The following is a 22,154-nucleotide window of genomic DNA, read 5'->3' as shown; positions in this document are numbered from 1 at the left end:
TTAAAACTACAGATACAGATACGATGGGCCGAATGGTCTCCTTCAGTGTTGTATAATTCTATGATTCTATGAATGGGTTATTTAACGTTCACTTGAACCGGCAAATGGTACCTCATGTGGAGTCCTGTAGCTCAGTGGTTAGAGCACTCGCTTTGCAAGCGAGAGACCTGAGTTCAATTCCAGGCAGGGCGAAACCTTGGGCAAGTTTCCTTACTCCACACGCCTAATAATAATCCCTCCAAAACCAAAAACAATAATAAATTGGTCATTTTCAATCTACGACTGTTTGTGGGACATTGCTGTGCGCAATTGGCTGCCGCGTTCGCCCACAAATATACAGTCAATTCACTTTACAGTGTGTTCTGTGAAGCGCTTTGGGATGTCCTCCTGACATGAAAAGCGCTATATCAAATGCAAGGATTATTATTATTATTATATCTGCTCTGAAGGACAGTAACTCCAAAAATTCATCACACCCAGGCACCTGTGCTGCTTCATGTAACTCTCAATCAGAGTTAATGGATATCTGCTGCCATTCTGTGAGATATTGCACAGGCTGGGCCAGGGAAATTCATGCTAAATAATGATATCTGAGTGATAGAGCAGAGGGCTGTTGTCCTTGCTTTGTCTTCCTCAAGTGAGGTCCAGCAGCCCTCTGCCCTATCACAATCTGCAGCTTCTCAAATATCATGAGTGGTTGTTTAACCATCTGACTGAGATAAGGAGGAATCCTTACCTCCATCTAAGTCCCCATCTTTAACAGGTTTTTATCAGGAAAGCAACTCAGTGCAGTACTTACCAGCCTTTAGTGATGAATTGCTGATCACTGTTAGGGCTTGTTTTAATTGCATGTTAACAACTTCCACACTGCAATCCTCAATCTACATTTTGGATCAGAAGTAACTTTTTAAAAACAGTTGTTAAAAGCCTACATATTTTTGGTGGAAAGCATAAAGTTTTCAGTTCAATATTTTTAAAGCAGCAAAAACAATTGCATATGTATCATCCTAGAGAGAGGTTGGTGCAGTTTTATAATGACCTCAGGAGCATATGGTTGTATGAGCTCAGCTCTTTTCGTTGGTGAAACACATTAACAACAGGTTACAAATATTTTGTGTCTCACCAGTAGATTATTACAGTGCTGAACCGTCTTCAGGTACTAGCGAAATGCCTTCAGACAATCCACCCGTCACTGAAAAAAAGGAAGATAGCATTGCTGTAAGTATTTACTGTCACATGGAGTGAACGGCTAGTATTGATAAAAGAGTTTTGCTTGATCAATATGGGGGGGCGGGGCTGTAGGTGCAGACAGGGTCAAAGGTATTTTATGCAGACAATTCTCCCAGGAGATGAAATACATTGGCCGTAGCTGTGATAGAGCAAACCATATAGTCTGTGGAAAGGTCTATGGATTAAAATATAATTTTCTTGTTAGAATCATACAGCACAGAAGGACGCCATTCAATCCATTGAGTTTATGTTGGTGCCAGCTACTCCCTTGGAGCTAACTGCTCTTATCCCAATTACCTACTTCTTCCCCATACCCTTTAATATTGATCGTTTTCCATACATTCTTGCTGACATTTGACTTACCTAAAAATCACAAAATACTGGGGTATAAGTGCTCTATGTATATATTTACACAAAACAGTAACATAAGCAGAGAAAAAGACACTAACCAATTACATCATAGAGAAGGGATTCTGAAAATTGTATTCTCAAAAGCTTCTTTTTATGTGATGCACATTTACGGTGTGTTATTTGAGCATGCTAAGCTTAAAGTAGAGTTACTTTTAGCTTGCTACACTTACAGAAGGTCCATTTCTGACAGATTTCATAGATTTGCAGAATTGCTGACCTCCGAGGCCAAATATATAAGGAATAGAATTAATTTCTATTTTCGTAGCTTATTAGAGAAACAGGAGGCAGCTGATATCGCACATTCCACTAAACACTCATACAATAACAAGATATGAAGAATGGAGGACTTTGTATGTGTCATGACAAGATTTGTATTAAAATAGTGTCCTTAATACAGTGGCTACCTTTTTGTTCTGATCGACGCATTCACATGCAGAACTGTTGCTTACAACCAAGGGACTCAAGAACAGAATCTGAAGCTCAGACAAGCTCAAATGTTAGCATACATCACACAAACGTTACATGATGCAAAGCCAAAACCTAGACACCAAATTGCAACAACTCTTGGGAACGGTGTCAAAATAAAAAAAATGAAAGTCTTTAATTGTGCTGTACCTATGACACCAACCGCTGGAGCTTGTGCCACTCGTGCTTAAATCAAAGGAGAAGAAAAAATATGCATCAGTCTTTGGCTAGGGGCTTTTGGCAGTGAGGAGCTAATTCCAAAGATTTCAGCATTGTCATCTTGGTTCCTCCATTCAAATGGCATCAGGAAACAAATCTGTCGAGGAGACCATGGCTCGGGAGAGAAAAAACCGCATAGATCAGAGAGAAGCTGAAAGTGAATCCTTCAATACTGAACAGATTTCCTTGTGATCATCAACACCAAGCATGGAAGGAGATCATCCTTTTGCATCCAACTTTTCACCACAAAGTATTCCTTTGCTGCAAGATGTGGTTTCAAATGAGGTGATCAACCTTACAAAGGAGTCACACTATGACTGTAATTGAAAACAGAACATCCACGTTACCACTACAACTTGGAAATATACCTCAAATGGGATTGAATGGATTTCCCTTTCAAAGAGCCAACACAAACACAATGGCCTTCTTCGGTGCTGTAAATTTCTGTGATTCTACTAATCACGTGCTGAAAATGTATTTAAATTCAATGTGTTGATGGTGACTAACTTGTCATAAAAGGCAAAGTGAAAGGTTAATATTTGAAAGGACCCATTTGCATATAAGTGCATAAATTAAATAAAGCATTTATTGTGAGAATACATTGTGGTCTCACAATAAAACCCTTTGAAATCTTTGGAAATGCATTACATTTTTCAGTATTTTAGGACTAGCTGCTGCTTTCATACATTGCAAACTGTTCTGTGAGAAAGTGGTTCCAACTTAATCCTGAATTTGGGAGTTTTCCACAATTTTATGTGGAGTCTTAAATTTTAAGCCAAAATAGTTATAGAGGCTAAGGAAGGGTAGAATTTAAAGCCTTTGAGATGTTTCAGTTGATGAGTGCTGTGGGAACATCTCCTGTCTGTGTTCAAATAGTTTTACCCAAAGCCAGTAGCTGCAGACATTGATCTAGCCAGCGGTGCCTTGGACAGCTATGGAAAAAAATGTGGAGCATAATTTTTCAACGAATGGAAATTTGAGCAGGGAGGCTTACAAAGGGATCTGGAGTAATGTCAAGGATGTCACATTCAATCTGTTGAAGCAATGGCAATCGGTAAATTAATTCTAGGATGGTTTAATAATAATAAACCTTGCATTTTATATAATGTCTTTCATGTCAGGAACCTGTCTCCAAAGTGTTTCACAGGATTTACTGTAAAGTGTAATGACTATGTATTTTGGAGACAAACAAGTAGCAATTTGTGTACATCAGTGTCCCACTGGCAGATTGTTGTCCAGGACACCTAGAGAAACTGCCTTCTCTTTTAGAATAGTGCAGCGGGATCTTTAACATCCATCTGACCAGGCAGACAGGACTTTGCTTCAAAGTCTCAACTGAAGGATGACGCCAACATATATAGGGCAGGCTGACACTCCAGTAAACTGTTGGGGGAGAGCTGCACTGTTGGCGTCATCCATATATATATATATATACATATATAGGATTGACACTTGGCTCTGACAGCTTAGCTGGACAATGCTACAGAAATTAGGCCATGACTTTAAAATGGACTGGTCAGATAATATTGAAAATTCTGTGTTCAGTTTTGTCCACTTTGCCACAAAACAGTTATACTAAAACAATATATAATGATCGGTCTCAGATATAAGTGAGATAATCATCTCTTGTTATCCTGTAATTCGAGAAACATGAGCTTCAGAGTATGGAAAGAACGTAGCAAAGGGGAAAACACATCCAAATATTTAAAAATGATATAGATAAAGTAAACCCAAATTATTACTTTCAGCCAAGAAAGTAGGATCAGAGGACATAAATAGGAAATTTAGTCCAGATGTCGGGAAAAGCGTCTTTGCTCATAATTTTTGGAATAATCTATGAAGGCAAGACAATAGAAGCAAAAAAAATGATTGGGGTTATTCAAAGTACAATTGGATGCTGTAATGTAATACATCCCTGGATATATTATTGTGTTGAATCAACACAAAAAAGCTAAACTGGGTGTAAAACAAACTATTGTAAAGTGATTCAGAATACAGCCTGGTTGCTGAGATCACCTTGAGGAAAGTGGTTTTGCCAGCACATTGATTTGCACCGTATAAATGGAAGTAAGGATAGCATAAATATAAACGTTGTAAATCAATTTGGCATCCGCTCAAAAACTATTGCTTAAAATGCACCAAATCACAATCTTTGGACTGCAATAGTTTCCCACAGAAACAAAATGCGAAGTGATCAACAAATTACATAGCTCGATCGTTTTCCATCCTGAAAGTCGCGGTGGGTTGATTTTCTTTTGTATTTGTTTTGTGCTGGTTCATTGTTCCTACTGAGGAGCATGAGGAAAATCTTTCCAATCGTTTGCTTATATTGAAGAGTGGAAGTGAGAGTATTGCTTTCTCTTGGCAGGAGTATCACGAGGGCACCAGCGGTTTGGCAAGGCTCATTCTGTGCTAGAATTGCAAGGGCTGTGAATTTACTTCTAACTTTCCCCAGATTGTTTTGAATATTTAGATTATTTATAAATGTATTTTAATTATGAACAGCATATTTGTCATTTGGAAGTAATTTATCACACCAACTCAAAGAGGCCAAATCATTATGTGTATTTAATATAGAATTAAATGTTATGTTGGGACAGTGAATGGACTGCAGTGGGCTGCATTTTTTTTCCTGATTCCTCATATTTCTTATCAACTTATGCTTGAAATTTGTTTTGGATGTATAAAATCATAAAGTAAATAAGGACAAGTTACAAAGATAGTATAAGATCAATCATTTTCTGGATCATCATCACCAATGCAGAATGATTAAAGATCATGTAAAACAAAGCTGACTCCCAATGCCTAACCCTGTACCAAACTTCTTCTCTCAGGTGTATGTTGTCGTTGGGACCACAGCATTGGTATTCACTGGGTTGATACTGGTACTAATAATCTTCAAGTTTGGAAAGCATGCAAAGTTTGGAATGAAAGGTAAGAAAGTTTTATTACATTGTGCTGAAGTGTAGCAGAACACTCTCTGTTCAAACTGGGTGATGAGGAATATTTTTGGGTAACTTTCTCTACAGTGAGGCTATACTGATATAAACATTTGGTTAGTGATTTACAAAAGTTTGACTGGGATTTACTAACTTCATTCAGGTGAAACACTGTGGAATATCTGTAGGTAAATTTATTGTGTTGCGCTTAGTGGTTTGAGTTTTAAGGGAAATCTTAGCTTGAGAAAGAATAGCCTGTAATGAAAAGAAAATCATGGAACATAGGCTTCTACTTAACTGGCAGCAGCTCAGCAGATTTAATCAGCATCAATGTCAGATGGTCTGACAGTTTTCCTAAGTAGGTTTGGATCATCACATAACTGAATAAACCAATGCCACCTGGATGTATTGGAACTTAACAGTTTTTGCCCAGTTTGACTCTGAACTTCCCCTTTATTGGCTCATTTATTGCTCCAAATGGAATTTGTTTTTTTCCATGTCTGTGTCTCCAAATCTGACATTTGCCATGAAAAAAACATTGGAAACACGTGGGAAAGCACTGGTGGAACTGCATACCTTAGTCTAAAATGCAGATTGAGCTTCAGGTCTGTTCACTCGACTGGCTCACAGCACTGAGCTTGACCTTGCATGCATTTGTAGCTAGTACCAATAAAGGCAATGGAGTAGCAGACCTGGTGCAGATGCTGCTCCCCTTTCAGAATGACAGCTGCCCAAAGGATAGTGGAAATCTGCAACTATCTCTCCCAAAAGGCTCTGGATGTTGGACCAATTCACATTTTCAAGACTGAGGTGAATCGATTTTGTTAAGTAAGGGTAACAAGGGATATGGGCCAAAGGCGGAAAATTGGAGTTGAGGCACAGGTCGGCCATGATCTAATAAATTGGTGGAACAGGCTCGAAGGGCTCAATGGGCTACTCCTGTTCCTATTATCCTATGTTCCTATGCGGCTTAATGCAGAACATCACCCCTTCATCTCAGCAACACTCTGCTGTATGTCTGACAATACAGGAATATCTCTTCTCCTATTCAGGAGATTTGAAATGTTCTGGGAGAAGCACTATAGTTGGAGTTACTGGAGATTTGTTCTCCTTTAATACTATCTATTTCAGTAATGTGTGAGAAACTAGATCAAGGAATAAGACTGTTACCTTTGAAACATGTATCTGTGTAGCAAACATAAAGATGATTACGTAAATCAAAAACACAGCTACTGTGTGACTTGCAGAGGTTGCATGGTACTAGACTAGTACCAGTAATTGTGATACTGCATGATACCACAATCAACCCCTCAAGTACTGAACTTCCATGGCAACTTTCAAAATGCGTTCTTACAAACAGCTTTTTATGTAATTAGGTGCAGACCACAGGAGCTGTACTATTGTATGATGACTAATTTACGTACAATGGGGCACTAAAAACAGCATTACCTTACGCAGAAATGTATATGGCAGGGACAACTGGGCTTCTTCCCAGGTTAAGTGTTCCGAGATGGTACACTGCGTGAAGGGCACTATAAAAATACAAGTTGTTGTTGTCATATTTTCCTTCATGCCTGGGAGGTAAGTCATTTACCAATTCAGTAAGAGATCTGACATTGTGACTTTCTAAATACAGTTCCAAATTGCAAACCATGAAGACTCATACTTATAGGGACCAACATACTTTATACCACATTCCACATCCCCTCTCTCACCACCATGAGCACAAGCCAGCCTGACTGGCTATATAAAAATGATTATTTCAGCAACGCAATAAACAGTAGAATAGCATGTTGTTTAGTTCCTGATATTTTTAGCCAAGCTGGAAAGTTTGGTTCTTACAAATGAAGGTGGATAGTTTTACCATATTGATGCAGTCATATCATGTTACAGCGCTATATTGAGAATAATGAAGCCAATTATAAGCAGCACTCTCAGATGATATTGTATAAGTCATCAGATAAAATTAGTTTTGCAATCTCCTCCTCACTCTAATGCTCGAATGCCCCTGCCCCACCCCACCATTGGGATTTCCTGCGGCATGTCTCCCCCACCCACTCTTACCACTCTGCTAACTCATACCTGTTTCACATCCTCATCCCCTCAGCTCCACCATTGGTGGACAAGTTTTCAGCCACTTTTTCTCTCCTCCCCCACTCTGTAGAACTCATTCCCTAAATATCTCTGCTTTGTTCTCTCCTTCTCGGCTTCAAAACTGAGTTTTTTTTCTAAAAGTCTATGTCTTTGCATTCGATTTTTAGATGGGTTCTAAAAGCCGAGAGTGTGAGTGTAAGGTTGAAGTATTTGGAAGCTTTTGGTCCCCTCCCTCCTGACACCACCTCCCATCTCCTACCCTGCTTGTTCTCATGCTTAATCTCATGAAGTGTCTTTCACTGTTGTCTAAGTATAATAATAATCCTTGCATTTGATATAGCGCCCTATTACATCGTTGAGACGTCTCAAAGCGCTTTCATAGGATATACTGCAAAATGGTTGACTGTGTATTTTGTGGGCGAAAGTATAGTTTATACTGGCAGGGTGGAGTTTTACTGTATGAGTCTTATAACTGACTAGTAGTGGACATTGACATTCAGTGCTCAAGAATTAACAAAGCACAGATTAAGAGAATATGTCATGCCAGTGACAGAGGTCACTTGTATCTGTTGAGAACCACTTGAAACCAATGTGCACAATGATTGTTAGGGAATAGGTTAGACTCTGTTAATACTTCAAGAGCTAAAATCTATAGGTATGAATTTGATCTGGTAAGAGATTGTATGACCCAAGATGGAACGACTACTGGCACATACTGATTGTCTGTACTTTCCTCCAACTATCAGTGACCTTTGTGTTTTTGCAAAAAACTTTCTCTGTAGTTTGACGTCAGCAGTCCTAAAATTAGACCTGAAAAATGAGATTACTATGGTGTACAGAACACTATTTTTAAATGTGTGTCCAGACATTGCAATTGCTTCAGAAGTAAGCCACAATTTTATTAGAGCGCAGCCTCTGTGCTCCTTTGTGGCCATGTAAAGTGGCACTGTTGTATTGATTACAACAAAGATCACCATGCTTTCACCTTGAATGTACAGACAACCTCTAAATGATTTGAATACCAGAAAGTACACAACATATGGTGCAGCGAGGGCATGATCTATAATAAACAGTTCGGTGCGAATAAGTCAGATTGCTCTTAATCTTCTCACTTTAAAAGCAAGATCTCGAATTCAATGTTTTCAACAACTTGTATTGTTAAAATTACAAAACTGATGATTGAGGATGTTTACTTTTTAAATGTAATTTCCTATCTGTTTTTCATGAAAAGATTAGAGCCAGTTGTAAAAGCTGAAATGGTTTGACATTGATCATTTAAGGAGGTGCTACATCAATAGTAATGTTATGATCATGGGCAGTTACCCGGTTTAAATTGTCAAGCAATAATGTTTAAAAAAGACTCTATCGTTAAGGGGTTAGCGATTCAAGAGGAGGGGGAAAAAGGTTGAAGAAAGTCTACAAATTGGCTATGCTGCAATGTTGCAATTCCAATCATATTCAGTGTTTGTTGAAAGTTTACAAAAGAATCTTATTCTTTATTAAAAGAGAACAAGATTTAGGAGTTGAAGCAATACAAAGGTGCACTGTTGCTTCAATTTGGTTTTGTTTCTTCTTTGGTTGTTGTCAAAGGAGAAAGCTTGGCGAATGCAATAGTTAAATGAGAGCTATGATGGAAAATTCGCTGCATGTGGATTCATTAATGATTCAGTAAGAACGGTTTCAGTTTTCGCTCTGTTAAGAGGAGCGCTGGATAATCAATAAATCAGTTTCAAGGTCAGAAGTGTTTTGTCCTATGTCTGTCTGTCCACTTGCATCAAAGAAACCTCTATAGATTGCTCAAGCTATGCGTTTCTTCGTTGATAGAAACTTGGGGATAATTTTTGATATTGTGCAACTGTGGGCTACTGTAAAGCTTTAATACAGGGCACGGACACACACAATTATTGCTGTGAAGTTTGTTTTCCAATCTCCACTGGGTTTATAATAAAAAGAGAAAAAGGGACCTCTGATACCTGAAGTCTTTCACAAGTATTGAGTGGTGTGGTAGTGATGTAAGTAACGTGCTGTTGTTAGTATAAGTGGGCTTTTCCCCGTTCTTTCATTGAGTAGCAGTATTCCATTTCCCAGGCAATTCAAAGCCTGAGAGAGAGCCTCCCACTACAGCGGCCAATTTTAAAAATAAGACAATTGCGAGGAATTTGATTAACATTTGCTTCTTTTTGTAACATCCAATTCTGTTGGTCTTTGGATATTTTCATCTTAATCTTAATCATTTTGTCTGAAATGCTGTACTCTGCCCAGCGCCTTGGGATGTCCTCCTGACGTGAAAGGCACTATACAAATATAATCTTGTTGTTGTTAATCTCGATGTCGTAGATGGGAATATGAGACTGAATCATCTATTGATGCTGACAATGCACGGAAGCTCAATTGTCATCCACAGAAACACCAGCCTTAATCTAAGGGTACTGAGCATGAAGTACGTGCATTAATTCAGCTCTCGCTCATTGTCAGACTCTGCATCATTTCCCAGACTACTCCAAACATCATAAGTTGACAACATTTAAACAAAACTGTTCTAAAAAGAGGTTCTCCTACTTGCGTCCAGTCACCTCACCTCAGATGCTGACACCCCTCCTCGTCATGATCTATATACTCTCACTCGACGATGTCATCCCCAGACACAAGGTGAACTTTCACTAAGAGGTTAACTTCCACATGTATACGGATGACACCCATCTCTATCTATCTCTCTGGCTCCACTCTCCATTGCAGAACCACTGCTGTTCTGATTCAAACCTACCAGCCCGGCTGCTCCCTTCAGGGAGCACTTTCCTCCTCCGTGTTCCCTGCTTCACCCGACCCACAATCAGCAAGCGGGCTTTCTGCCCCTCTTTCTGCCCCCCTTTCTGCTACTCTCTAGAACTTGATCCCCGAGTCCCTCTGAAACCCTTCCCTTCCTCAACTTGTTCAAGATGATCTTAAGTCCTATCTCTTTGACTGTGCTTTCATTCATCTTTTTCCTCCCCACTGCCCTTGGCTCCCACCCCCAGTTCGGAGCCAGTGCTGTTATGCGCTCTGGGATGTTTTTCCAACATGAAAGATGTCCAACATGAAAAATGCTAAATAAATGTAAATTTGTATTCTAAAAGCACGGACAGAACTTAAGAAAGTACGTCATCACCATTCATAATTCTTTGCAATAACTTTCTTTATGAAGGGTTCTGATGGTGAAGGTCACACTATAAATGAAACACAATTAAAATACAATCTCAAAAAAATCCTTATTTTATGTTAAATTTTAAGTACATCAGTGTTTCCCTTCAAATACAATTGAAAGTGTCTTTGGATAGGAAAGCATTGAATAGCTTGTGCTCCCATATGAGGTGCAAGTGATAATCAGAGTGGAGAACCAATTCTGTAGGTTCCTATGCAGCGCGTCACTGCCTTAGTCATGGCAGGTGTCAGCCTGGCTCAGTTGGTAGCACTCCCACTTCTGAGTCAGAAGGTTGTGTGTTGTCACAGTCCAGGCAGATATTCCAGTGCAGTGCTGGAGGTGTGCTGCATTGTTGAAGGTGCCGTTCGTAAGAGGAGAAGTTAAGGTGAGGTCAGGTGAATGTTAAAGATCCCGTTGCACTATTTGAAAGGAGCAAGGAGTTCCTCCTTGGGTCTAGGCCCAAAATCCTGCAATTAAAATCAATGATTCACTTCATGGCTTTTTGGTGGGACATTGCTGTGCACAAATTGGCTGCCACGTTTGCCTACAAATACACAGTCACTGACACAATAGTAGAATCCTGTGAAGCTTTTTACGATGACGTGATAAGGCGCTATATCATATGCAAAGATTATAATTATAGGCTTATTATTTTAATGAGACAAAGCAGCAAAATGGTGGCAATTGCTCATCATAAATTCTATAGAAGCTCAGTTTAGAATGGCAATACTGCAGTACCAGTGTAGCCAGTAGGTGGGGAGGGTGTAGCTTTTTGCTGAGGTAGGAGTAAGTCCACACTTGCTTCAGAATAGTGAGTGTTGGTCGAGCCCATGACTGCTTTGTTCCCTGTATCCACACACAAAACTTAATCAAGAGCTCTCCTTTGATGCAAGGATAGGTACTGCTATGTTGAAGTTTGCAACAAAAAATAGTTTTTAAACAAAGTAAATAATTATTTTATGTACAGATCATTATCAGTACGTAAAGCCATGGCATAGTATGTTGTGAACTTACAAATTGATCTTGATTTTTTTTGAAAACATCTATCATAACTTTACCAATATTGTATAGTAATAGTATAGCTTGGAGATAGATTTCTCAACATAAAGAAACTGACTTGTTTAAAATAAGTGTGGAAAGCAAGTGCAGTGCATTGTCAAACTGCTTGCATGAGGCAATGTATATCAACAATCTGTGCCATCAATGTTTGTTATTCTGGTTTTTTTTCAAGATGCATAAGCATGGCTTACTGCCAGCCTTAAGATTTAACTTGTGAGTGAGCAATAAGACAACTAAACTGAAATATAAGATACTTAAAATGGGAAGAAAGATAGCTACAATGAGATCAGACACCTACAATGAGAGGCAAGACACCTACACTCAGATCAGGTATCTACACTAAGATCAGATACCTTCAATGAGACGTAGGAAACTTACAATGAGAGGTAAGACACATAAAATCTGTACATTGATCTGTTCTCCCGAGTTTACATAGGCCACCACTCCCTGTGAGTTATTAATGTTAACATGGAACTTTACGGAGCTCTCTGCTGTGGTGCAAATATTGTGTCAAACCTACCATATGGGGAAGCTAAATCTCCCCTATTTACACATGGCTTAACTTTGAGGAGGGCAGAGGACAGTGATGCATCCTGACAGAGGTGCACCATGTCCCATGCCTGGGAAACGGCTGAACTGCCCAGTAACCAACCTCAGTGGCACTGTTCTGTAACATTATTAGAGCAGTTTCACCTAGGCACTAGATGCTGAAGTGCACGTCTGGACATGGACAGCAGTCCTGTACCATCTCTAGCAGATGGAAGAACATTCTCTGCTCACTGGGACATTCTTGATTTCAAATTGTGGTGAGGGAATGAGGTACAAGTGCTCTAATATTCAAAGTCTATGTTTACTCGATCTTTTGCACCCAGTGTTCTAGGTCATCCTGGAAATGGATGTAACTGGTAATTACAGGGCAGCTTTAGTCAGAAGCCTCTTCCAGAAAATGGTTTTCGATGCTGATCCTATGTCTATGAACGAGACATACTGAGAAGTATTCAATTATCTTTCCCATAGAGCTGTGCACAAGTCAGCAAAACTGACTGCAGGCACTGAATGCTGGAGACCAAGGTAATGCAAGTGAGGGGTGTTGCTGGAGTGCAAGACTCATTTATGAAGTAACTTGCTCAATTCAAGTAGAACTTGAATTCAAGTTTTGCCCACAAAATATACAGTCAAAATATTCACTTTACAGTATATTCAGTGAAGTGCTTTGAGACATTTCAAAGATGTGATAAGGCGCTATATTAAATGCAAGGATTAATTAACTAATTTAACTGCCTGGAATCTTCTCATTTAGAAACATTTGATTGATTGGTTTTAACATTTTTAAATGAGAGGATCAGAATTTCCTAATTAGTCCACACTGATGCAATACAAAAAAACTGATATTTCCCCTCAGCCCCCCTACTCTATGAGGTTGATTTTGATATAACAAAAGTTGTATATTTTTATAATAATATTACTTGCATTTGATATAGTGTCTTTCACATCAGGAGGATGTCTCAAAGCACTTCACAGGATTTACTGTATTTTGTGGTCTAAGTTGTAGGGTATCATCTAGCATTCCATTTGGTAAATCAAGCAATTTAGCATGTGGGTCCCACCATATTTCAAAATTTGACAAAGATTTTCCAGTTTAAGGGGTTAGCAGCCCCAGTGCACCTGCTGATGTTCTTCCGACAGCTCACATCTGCCCTGCTGGTGAACCGTTCTGTGTACTGCTGGGAGTTTCAGCGGCATCCCATCATCAAGATGTCCTAGCAGTGCAGAGACCTTCAGGCAAGGCAAAGGAAGTCAGTGTGTAGCACCAGCTGCTGACTGAAAAGCAGTAATTGGCCTGAGATCATAGCTTCTAAACCAGGATCTCTGAGAGCATTTTAGAAGCCATAGAAGCTATGGAAAAAATAGTCAGGACTTTCAGGATCTCTGAGAGAAAAAAAATCTTTTGTTTTTTCTGTCAAAATAGTTGAAGATTACAAATGCACAGAGTGAAATATCCCTTTTGTTTTGAATTAGAAGAGCAATGATATAAGCATCCTTGGACTTTATTACTGTGTTCTTGCACCACTTTGTGATATTGTAATATAAAGTCTTCAATAATAGTACAATATAAGTGACATTTATATAGTGCCTTTCGCGTCAGGAGAATGACATTCTCTGCCCAATATCATCCTGTGATTCTGAAACGTGTGACTTTGTTGGGTGAGGAGAACATTGATAATAATAAATATAATTATCATAATCCTTACATTTGGTATAAGGCCTTTTATGTCAGGCTGATCTCTCAGAGCGCTTCACAAGATTTACTGTAAAATGTGATGGTGTATTTGTAAGCCAACGTAGCAGCCAATTTTCTCACAAACAGTCATGAAAATTTTATTTGGAGGTTGTTGGCCAGGATACCAGCAGAAGTTCCCTAATAATGCAGCATCTTTGGAAAACAAGTATTGGAAAAAAAATAATTGGGGCTTCCCGTTTGCTCACTAGGTAATTGCACTATGTAATGAGCATGAGCCAAAACCACTGAAAGGGTTCATGTTAAAGATCTGTGTTTGAATTATCCTATTTTAGCCAGAGCCGTGGGGGAACTGAATGCTGGAGACCAATTGCACTGCAGTGAGCAATGGTACCAGGATCCTTTGATCACTGCCATTATCCCGTGAAGATTGCTGAAATATGTGTCTTAATTTGGGTGAAAGCAGGATTGGTCATGGTTAACCAGCCTGCTAAAACTCTTAGAACAATACCACAGCATCCATGAGCAGTTTTAGAAGATTCTTTTTTTAAAAAAAGGAAGAAAATGTGAAAGGTAGTCAATTATCTGTTTGCCAGCAGTTTCATACTAATCAATCATTTTGCTTAAGTGAACAAAAAACATTAAAGGACTGTTGATCTGATTGTTGAGTGAGTGGACTTTAACCTTGGATGGAAATCTGTTTTCTCAAAGATTTACATTTAAATTTCTTAAGTACTTCCAAAGAAAATAAACTGGGTGCCAATGGTTTGCTAAATGAAACATTATAATAGGGGACATTTTAATGGGTTATTTCCATTGGTTGGCAAGTCAATAATGTTAAAATAATCTCAAGCCAAATTAAAAAAAGAGGTTAGTCAAACATTTCTTCACACAGAAAATGAATTGGAATTCTCTATCATAAACCACTGGTGAAGCAGAGTCCTTGATGTCTATTAAAGAGAATAATCCTTGCATTTGATTTAGCGCCTTATCACATCATCGAAACGAGTCAAAACCCTTCACAGAATATACTGTAAAGTGAATTGACTGTGTATTTTTATGGATGAAACATGGCAGCCAATTGTGCACACCAGTGTCTCACAAACAGTTGTAGTGACAAATGATTATTATTTATTTATTAATAAATAATACATGAATTAGATGTATGTTAGAAAAAGAGGAACATTAAAAGGAAGGGAGCCAGAGAGTGAGATCAGACTAGGTGATGGAGAAAAACAGCAGTACAAACTAAATGGTCTGAGTAGCCTGTTTCTATATTCTAGCTTTCTGTTATTCTTTCTGTGATTTCATGAATTTCCAGTTATAGTGGAAAACTACAAAGATCCCTGATGTTGTCACCAGCTCTCAGATCTCTTTTACAGCGTTTCAGAAGTTATTCAAATTGGCTCTGGGCATATCACATAGTGACCGATGAGCCTGGGCTGCAGAATTATCTATAATACCATATACGGAAACAACATTGCTGTCTCATTCTGTCTTTCGCAGAAAGATATATACATCCATCATTATGGAAAAAGGGGAGAGGGGAAGGAGTAGGAGCATAAAATATAGGTTTAATATAGCAAATTTAATCCATTTCACTATCCAGAGAGTGTCATGCAAGGTTTGCAGCTCTGCCTTCATTTTTCTTTTATTAAATTTTATAGGACGACAACGGCATATTGTGGAATGCTGAAACAAGTGGAGAAGGCTGTCATGCAGATTTGATTTTAAGGAAATGTATCAAAAAGGATAATGCCTGTTTAATTGCATGACAAAAGCGATCCTAAAGTGCTAAAACGAATTACACATTTGACTTCATTATTGCTGCTCCACTGCACTTCCTTTGATGGGTCAACTCAATTCTACATGGCAAGGGTTATAATTAAGTAACGGCCCATAAGGTTTGCTGAATGTCTTCCATCCTGTTTGATTCAGAGTGCAGTTGTTCTTTTATTTCTTTTTCTTTTGTTTTATTTTGATTGAAAATGCCAACAATAAAAAAAATGGTACTTTTTGTTTTGGTTGTACTTTGTTTCGATTTGTTGTATTTTGTTTGTGATTGATTCCAGCTATTTTACTGGAATTAAGATTATGATTTTTATCATTTGCAATTCTTATGTCTTTTGTTATGTATTATGTATGGTAAGTGTAACTGTTAGAATAACTTTTTTTTGGAAAAAAAACTTTTAATGTAACACTGATCTGTGATGCTCAAATGATTCATGGTTTTGAGTGTATGCAAAACCCAGTGTGAATGAGGACCCTATTGCCACAGAGGAAGCATTGTGTTGCAAGCTAAATGCTGTCATAGTTTTGTGCAGTGAAATTCTTAAACCTGCTGTGCTCTTGACAAGAAAACCAGCATTGTTGATGGCCTTCTCATTCAGGACTAGTACAATCTTCTGTACAAGATAAAATCCAAAAGCTACATCCGTTTCATTAGCTAAGACAGAAACATGCAGTTACTCATTCCCTCTTCTTTTTAAGAAGAGGTGAGCCCGAAGCATATTTCCTGCCCTTGTGCTCACCCAATCAATCGGTGGCTGAACAAGTACAGCTGGTTTTGGAAAGGAAATAGTTATTGAACTCTCCACTGGAATCCAGGAAAAATAATGGCTCTCATTGAGCTACATGAAACTCTTCTTTCCTTTTTTAATGGTGCACTTCACTAAAAGCTATCTCACACATATTCACTTATCCTGTGCCAGCACTGCAAGTGCACAAGCTTCAAAGGTAATATGCAAAGCTGTTTTCTAGCAAAATAAAATAAGGACAATGTACCACAGTTTTTCAAAAATGCATTATTACTCTAGCTGAATTATTCAATTTTCTTTTCTAAACCTTTGGTAACTGGTAACAGTTCATATCTAAGATTTAAGATTACAGCTTGTTAAATATAAACCATTTTTAATGTTTGAGCACAATTTAAGTAACATGTTTTGACTTTATTTTTAAAAGGAATGATTTTAATCAATTTAGAAAAATTATAATGTGGTCACTCAATCCATGACTATTTGTGGGACACTGCTGTGCGCAATTGGCTGCAGTATTTTGCCCACAAAATATACAGTCAATTCACTTTACAGTATATTCTGTGAAGCGCTTTAGGACATCTCAATGACGTGATAAGGCGCTCTATCAAATGCAAGGATTATTATTATTTATTTATGTTGCTTTTGAAATTGAGATGAGCTATGCCAAAAGACAAATCCCCTTTGCTGATCCATGTAGCAATAAAGTACATAATAAAAAAAAAGGAATGTTCACCCAGTGAAGTCCCACGCAAATGGTAGAGGTTGTTGGCCTCAGTTTGTGTTTTTTGGAAGGAAGGGGAGAGATAGGTGGCTCCTTGCCATTACAATGTAATTGAGACATTTCCTGTAGAGAAAATTCCAGGATATGATATGTGGAGATAAGATATGGCATTGGTATTTCAGCTTTTTGCAGGTGCCCTGCTCTGTAGATCTTGTCTGCTTCTGAATGTTTTTCTTGTGTTACCCTCACTTTTCCTCCATTTAAACTTTCAAAGTGCTAAGCAACTGCCCTACATCTGTGCACAATGGGGTGAGAGGTGGAAAGAAAGACCTTGAGCTTAGTCTGAGCTCAGTGATTGTGTATTTAATTTTACTCCTAGTATTTTTGGGGGCTGTTTTATAAGCCTTTTATGTTTCTTTTGGACAAGGTTTCAGCAGCTATATTTTGAGGGAAGGAGGGGGATTTATGGCTGACTGCGTGCAAGGGGGTCTAGATGCGAGCTTTCAGTGGGATAATCAGTTGAATCTGCCATGAGAGGCCACTGAAAGCTCATATTGAAAGATGGTCAATGAAATAGAGGAAATTGCTGTTCAGAGTACACACCTCCTCCCCCTCCCCCGTACACTCATATACATGCACCTTTCATCCTTCTGGGATTAGTTCCAAGATTAACATGTTTTCAAACATAATTAACTTCATTGATATAAAGAAATAAGCAACTTTTGCAAGGAATAAAGCAACCAACACCTCCCAACACATATACAGATTCTGTATGTCTGGATGAAGGCTTTCCCCTTTATTCTGATAGAATATTGAATGCCCTACAGCACAATAATGACTACATGGGACATTTTGTTTTCCGCAATAAGCCCTTTTCCCACGAGAATTCCTGATTTAGTTGAGCCTTGCCGTGACTAGCCAGGAAGCGTATTCATGCTTCTTGGACACAATGTGGGTGAAGTGGCACCAGAGACAGAGAATAAAGAAAAGAATGGAGCACTGGGAATTTCAGCGATGGAAAAAGCACATTATAATAATAATAATAATAATCCTTGCATTTTGATTAAGTGCTTTTCACGTCAGGAGGATGTCCCAAAGCGCTTTACAGAACACACTGTAAAGTGAATTGACTGTATATTTGTGGGCGAACGCGGCAGCCAATTGCGCACAGCAATGTCCCACAAACAGTCGTAGATTGAAAATGACCAATTTATTATTGTTTTGGGTTTTGGAGGGATTATTATTAGGGCTCTGTGTGGAGTAAGGAAACTTGCCCAAGGTTTCGCCCTCTGCCTGGAATTGAACGCAGGTCTCTCACTTGCAAAGCGAGTGCTCTAACCACTGAGCTACAGGACTCCGTCGATTGTCGATTTTGAAACCACAAAGTGCATTAAGTGGACAGATATATGGGATTGACCTAAAATAATAATAGTTTTTTTTAGAAAAACTCCAAATTTCTATCCTGGAGGTGTTGACATACTCTGGTGTTTAGGCCATTCTTCATGCATGAGTTCGGACTGTGAATCGGTAGGCAAATTGGCATGGGATCTAACAACAGTCCCTTTCACACACACATACTCTTTCCAAATCAGGGAAGGGCACACTCGCTGATTTTCCCATTCACAGCCCAGGGGCACTGAAGCCAATTATAGACACTTCTATACGGTCATTATGGCTGAGATAAGTAAATTCAGTTCAAATGAGGGTTTGAACCTGTGTCCTTCCTTATCTATAAATATAATTTGTACACTGGATTGTTCCTTTACCAAATGTGCCTTTCAGGGTGAGGGGGTGGGGGTGAAGATATTCAAGACAATTTTCCTATCCAATTTATTTTCTACAATATTTGTAACCCTTTGAAGGAAACATTTCTTTATTGCTGTCTGTTAATGCTGATGCCAATATTAACAGCATTTGTTTAGTGGTACAATGAAAGAACTCATTCAACCTTTGTTTTTAATATTCTCTTTTGGTCTTCCCACGGGCTGTTGTATTGCTGTGTCTGTACATTAAGAAATGTCACTACAATTTTGCCACAAATCAGAGAGTTAATGCTACTTATAATAAGTTTCTCTAGGGTACAAAAGGACAATTTAAGAAAATGTGATCATTCAGATTATTAAGCTTATTGTTCACATGGAGAATTCCCTATCCTCTAACGATTTTTGTTTGATGGTGAAACTTCCAGGTTCATTTTGTTACATGGATTGTTACAATAGGAGTGAACTATTCACTGAGCTTGTTGGTGCAATCACCAAGCCGTTTGTCAATAAATACACACCCCATCGGCTGGATGATGAGGGCGGTTTAGCTACAATAAATGTGGTGTCAGTTTTCTCATAATCCTAAATGAGTATGATTGTAAAGCCATCCATGGATACATTTTTCTTCCACTGAAAGAATTCTAGTGTAGCAGTGCCTTCATGATAAACTACAGTGCTGTCACTTCAGGCAAGTCAAGAAACAAAAGCAAATGGATTGTCATTGACACACAGGATCTACCCTGTTGAGCATTAAAACCCACCAAATTATGTCTTCATATGTTAGCTCTCTGCCTACCTCACAACATTGCTACTTCTACATGCTGTATCTTACACAGATTAGGACAAGGGAAGACTGGAGGATTACTGATCCTTTAAGTGGCGTAACTTGTAGTTATCAGCAATATTTCTTTACAGAGATGGTAAGGATCAGCTGGAACAGAATGGTTGAGACCTGGATGCTGGGCTCATTTAAGATACAGTTTATTGCTAAAAGGTGGGTATTCAGGAAGGATGAGATCAAATGAGATAAATCATCCTTTACCTCTCTGTGAACTTGTGAAGTTGCTGTATTCAATCGTAGACTCTGAATTCCTAATGATATGACTTTTCTCTAGCTCTCCTTCGCTCGCGTGACCTCCCTTGATCTCTCTATCTTATATGATAAATATGTGGTAGGAGAATTACATATGAGTTTCAGGGTGAGAGCAGCTATTCTGAATTCAAACATTTAGCTTATTTAAGGATAGCAGGAAGACCAAGGAAAATAGTTGTGTAATAATACAGTAGTTTGTTATTTGCAGTGCTGAAGAATCAAAATTCAGTGGTACAAAAATGTCACATCATTTAGAACTGGCATTATGTACTTGCACTATGTACTTTCAATGATTTACCCTCTAATACTGTGGACTTTTATTATGTTCATGAGGAACAGGTGTCAGCCTGGCTCAGTCAATAGGATTCTCGCCTCAGGTGTCAGAAAGCTGTTCATCCAAACTCTCTGTAGAGACATTGAACTCACATGGTCTATGCTGACATGCCAATATAGTGCTGAGGGAATGCTGCACTGTTGGGGGTGCCTCCTTTAGATGTTAAACAAAGCCCCTTCTGCCTTTTCAAGTGGACAATAAAGGTCCCGTAGCACTAATCGAAAAGAAAAAGGAGTTTATCCTAATGACCCAGTCAACAATCATCCAAATTTCTCATTCACATCATAGCTGCTTGAGGGACATTGCCTGTCATGTTCACCTACAGAATACACAGTCACTACACTTTACAGTAAAACATGTAAAGCTTTTTCAGATGTCTTCCTGATGTGACAGGTTCTATCTCAACTGCAAATATTATTATTTCATATTATTTTTCTTTTCTATTTTTCTCTGCCTTCATCCTATTGTTTAATCCTCTTCTCCATGACATTGTCTGAAAATGTTGCTTGAGTACTTCTGCCTGGTAATCAAATTGAGTCTGGATAGTATGTTGGGAGCATGCAGTTTTGGGGACAGCATTATGGAGGGATCTGGAAAGGGTGGGATGTAGATTCACAAAGATAATACCAAAGGTGAGAGGATATTAGTTATGAGGAGAAGCTGGAGAAGAGGAATTATTTCTTCTGGACCAGAGAAAGTTGAAAGGTGACATTACAGAGGTGTTTATGATAATGAAAAGGTCTGAGAGGTTAGATAGTGAAGAACTATTTCTGAACTGGAGGATTTGAATTTAAAATTATAAAAATGATTGTAGCAGAGGAAGTTAGGAAGATTTTTTCCGCAAGAGCACATCAGAATGTTGAATGATTTGCTGGCGTGACAGCTGGAGCAAAATTATTTACAGCATTTAAAGAGGAACTAGATAAGCACGTGCAGAGGAAGAGTATGGAGAGTGCAGGGGATGAGTAGGGAATTAGCTTTGCTAGAGGAGTAAGTTCTAACACCAATTGTTCAAAAGGCCTCAAACTGTGTCATACATTTCTATGGAACTATGGATATTTTCTTGTGGGTATTGTTGCATTGGGACACTGGTCATAAGAGGAAAATAAAGTAATATGGATGAATTAGCAGAAGCAGAGATGGGGCTTGGAGAGGTACAGAGACCTGTCTTCCACTGAGTGGTTGCAAAGCTTTTTCTCCAGTATGAATTAGAACTTTCTCCCTCACAAGTTACTGATAAAGGTCATACTGTTTACAGAGATTCACTGCAGGTAAGAATTGAACATTTTACACTTGAAGTCAAGCTTCCCGCTGGTGGTGAGGTTAAGTACAGAGATGCAGCCCCGGGCTGTATCTGAACAAGATGTTCTACCCATTTTCTCCCTTATCCAAGGAATGAACAAATGTCTTCACATTAGGTGGAAAACAGATGCATGAAATCTTGTAGCACTAAAAATAAATCTGTATCTAGTTTGTATATTTAATAAATTTGGAAATGCTCGGGGCAGATTCAAGTTGGCCTAAATGACACTCGTGAACAAATAGCAGAGAATGGAATCAACACTCTCTTGTTTTACTTAAGAAGCTCACAGAAACGTGAAGCCTTGTAGGTGCCAACGTAGAATGATTCTCATTGCTTTGATTGCTTGTCATCTGGTCCTGGTGGTAAAGTTATCCCACGTGTGAACATGCTTTCCTTTTTCACAACAGTGTTTTGAGCAGAAGCTTGTAGAAATGTGTCTATGTAGACAGACTGCATAGTGCTTTTTTTTAAAGAAAACTGCAAACCCAGCAGCCAAAAACGTTTGAGAGCCAAGCATTAATTATTATTGATTGTCAACACATTTCACAGCTTAGCCTCTGAAACCAATT

The 22,154-nt window shown here is 38.6% G+C and overlaps 1 protein-coding gene across 1 annotated transcript in view; it reads left to right on the top strand.

Annotated features, from left to right (window-relative positions):
• The window catches only part of ntrk2a (neurotrophic tyrosine kinase, receptor, type 2a), a 129,676-nt gene that overhangs the window by 36,049 nt on the left and 71,473 nt on the right, over positions 1–22,154 (top strand). Inside the window, exons 10-11 of the mRNA XM_007906808.2 lie at positions 1,127–1,218; positions 5,160–5,259. Of these exons, the coding sequence (XP_007904999.1) occupies positions 1,127–1,218; positions 5,160–5,259 (192 nt within the window). The remainder of the gene's footprint in view (positions 1–1,126; positions 1,219–5,159; positions 5,260–22,154) is intronic.

This window comes from Callorhinchus milii, unplaced genomic scaffold (genome assembly GCF_018977255.1).
Source record: "Callorhinchus milii isolate IMCB2004 unplaced genomic scaffold, IMCB_Cmil_1.0 Scaffold1, whole genome shotgun sequence".
NCBI lineage: Eukaryota > Metazoa > Chordata > Chondrichthyes > Chimaeriformes > Callorhinchidae > Callorhinchus > Callorhinchus milii.
This window is presented reverse-complemented; position numbering and strand designations above follow the sequence as displayed.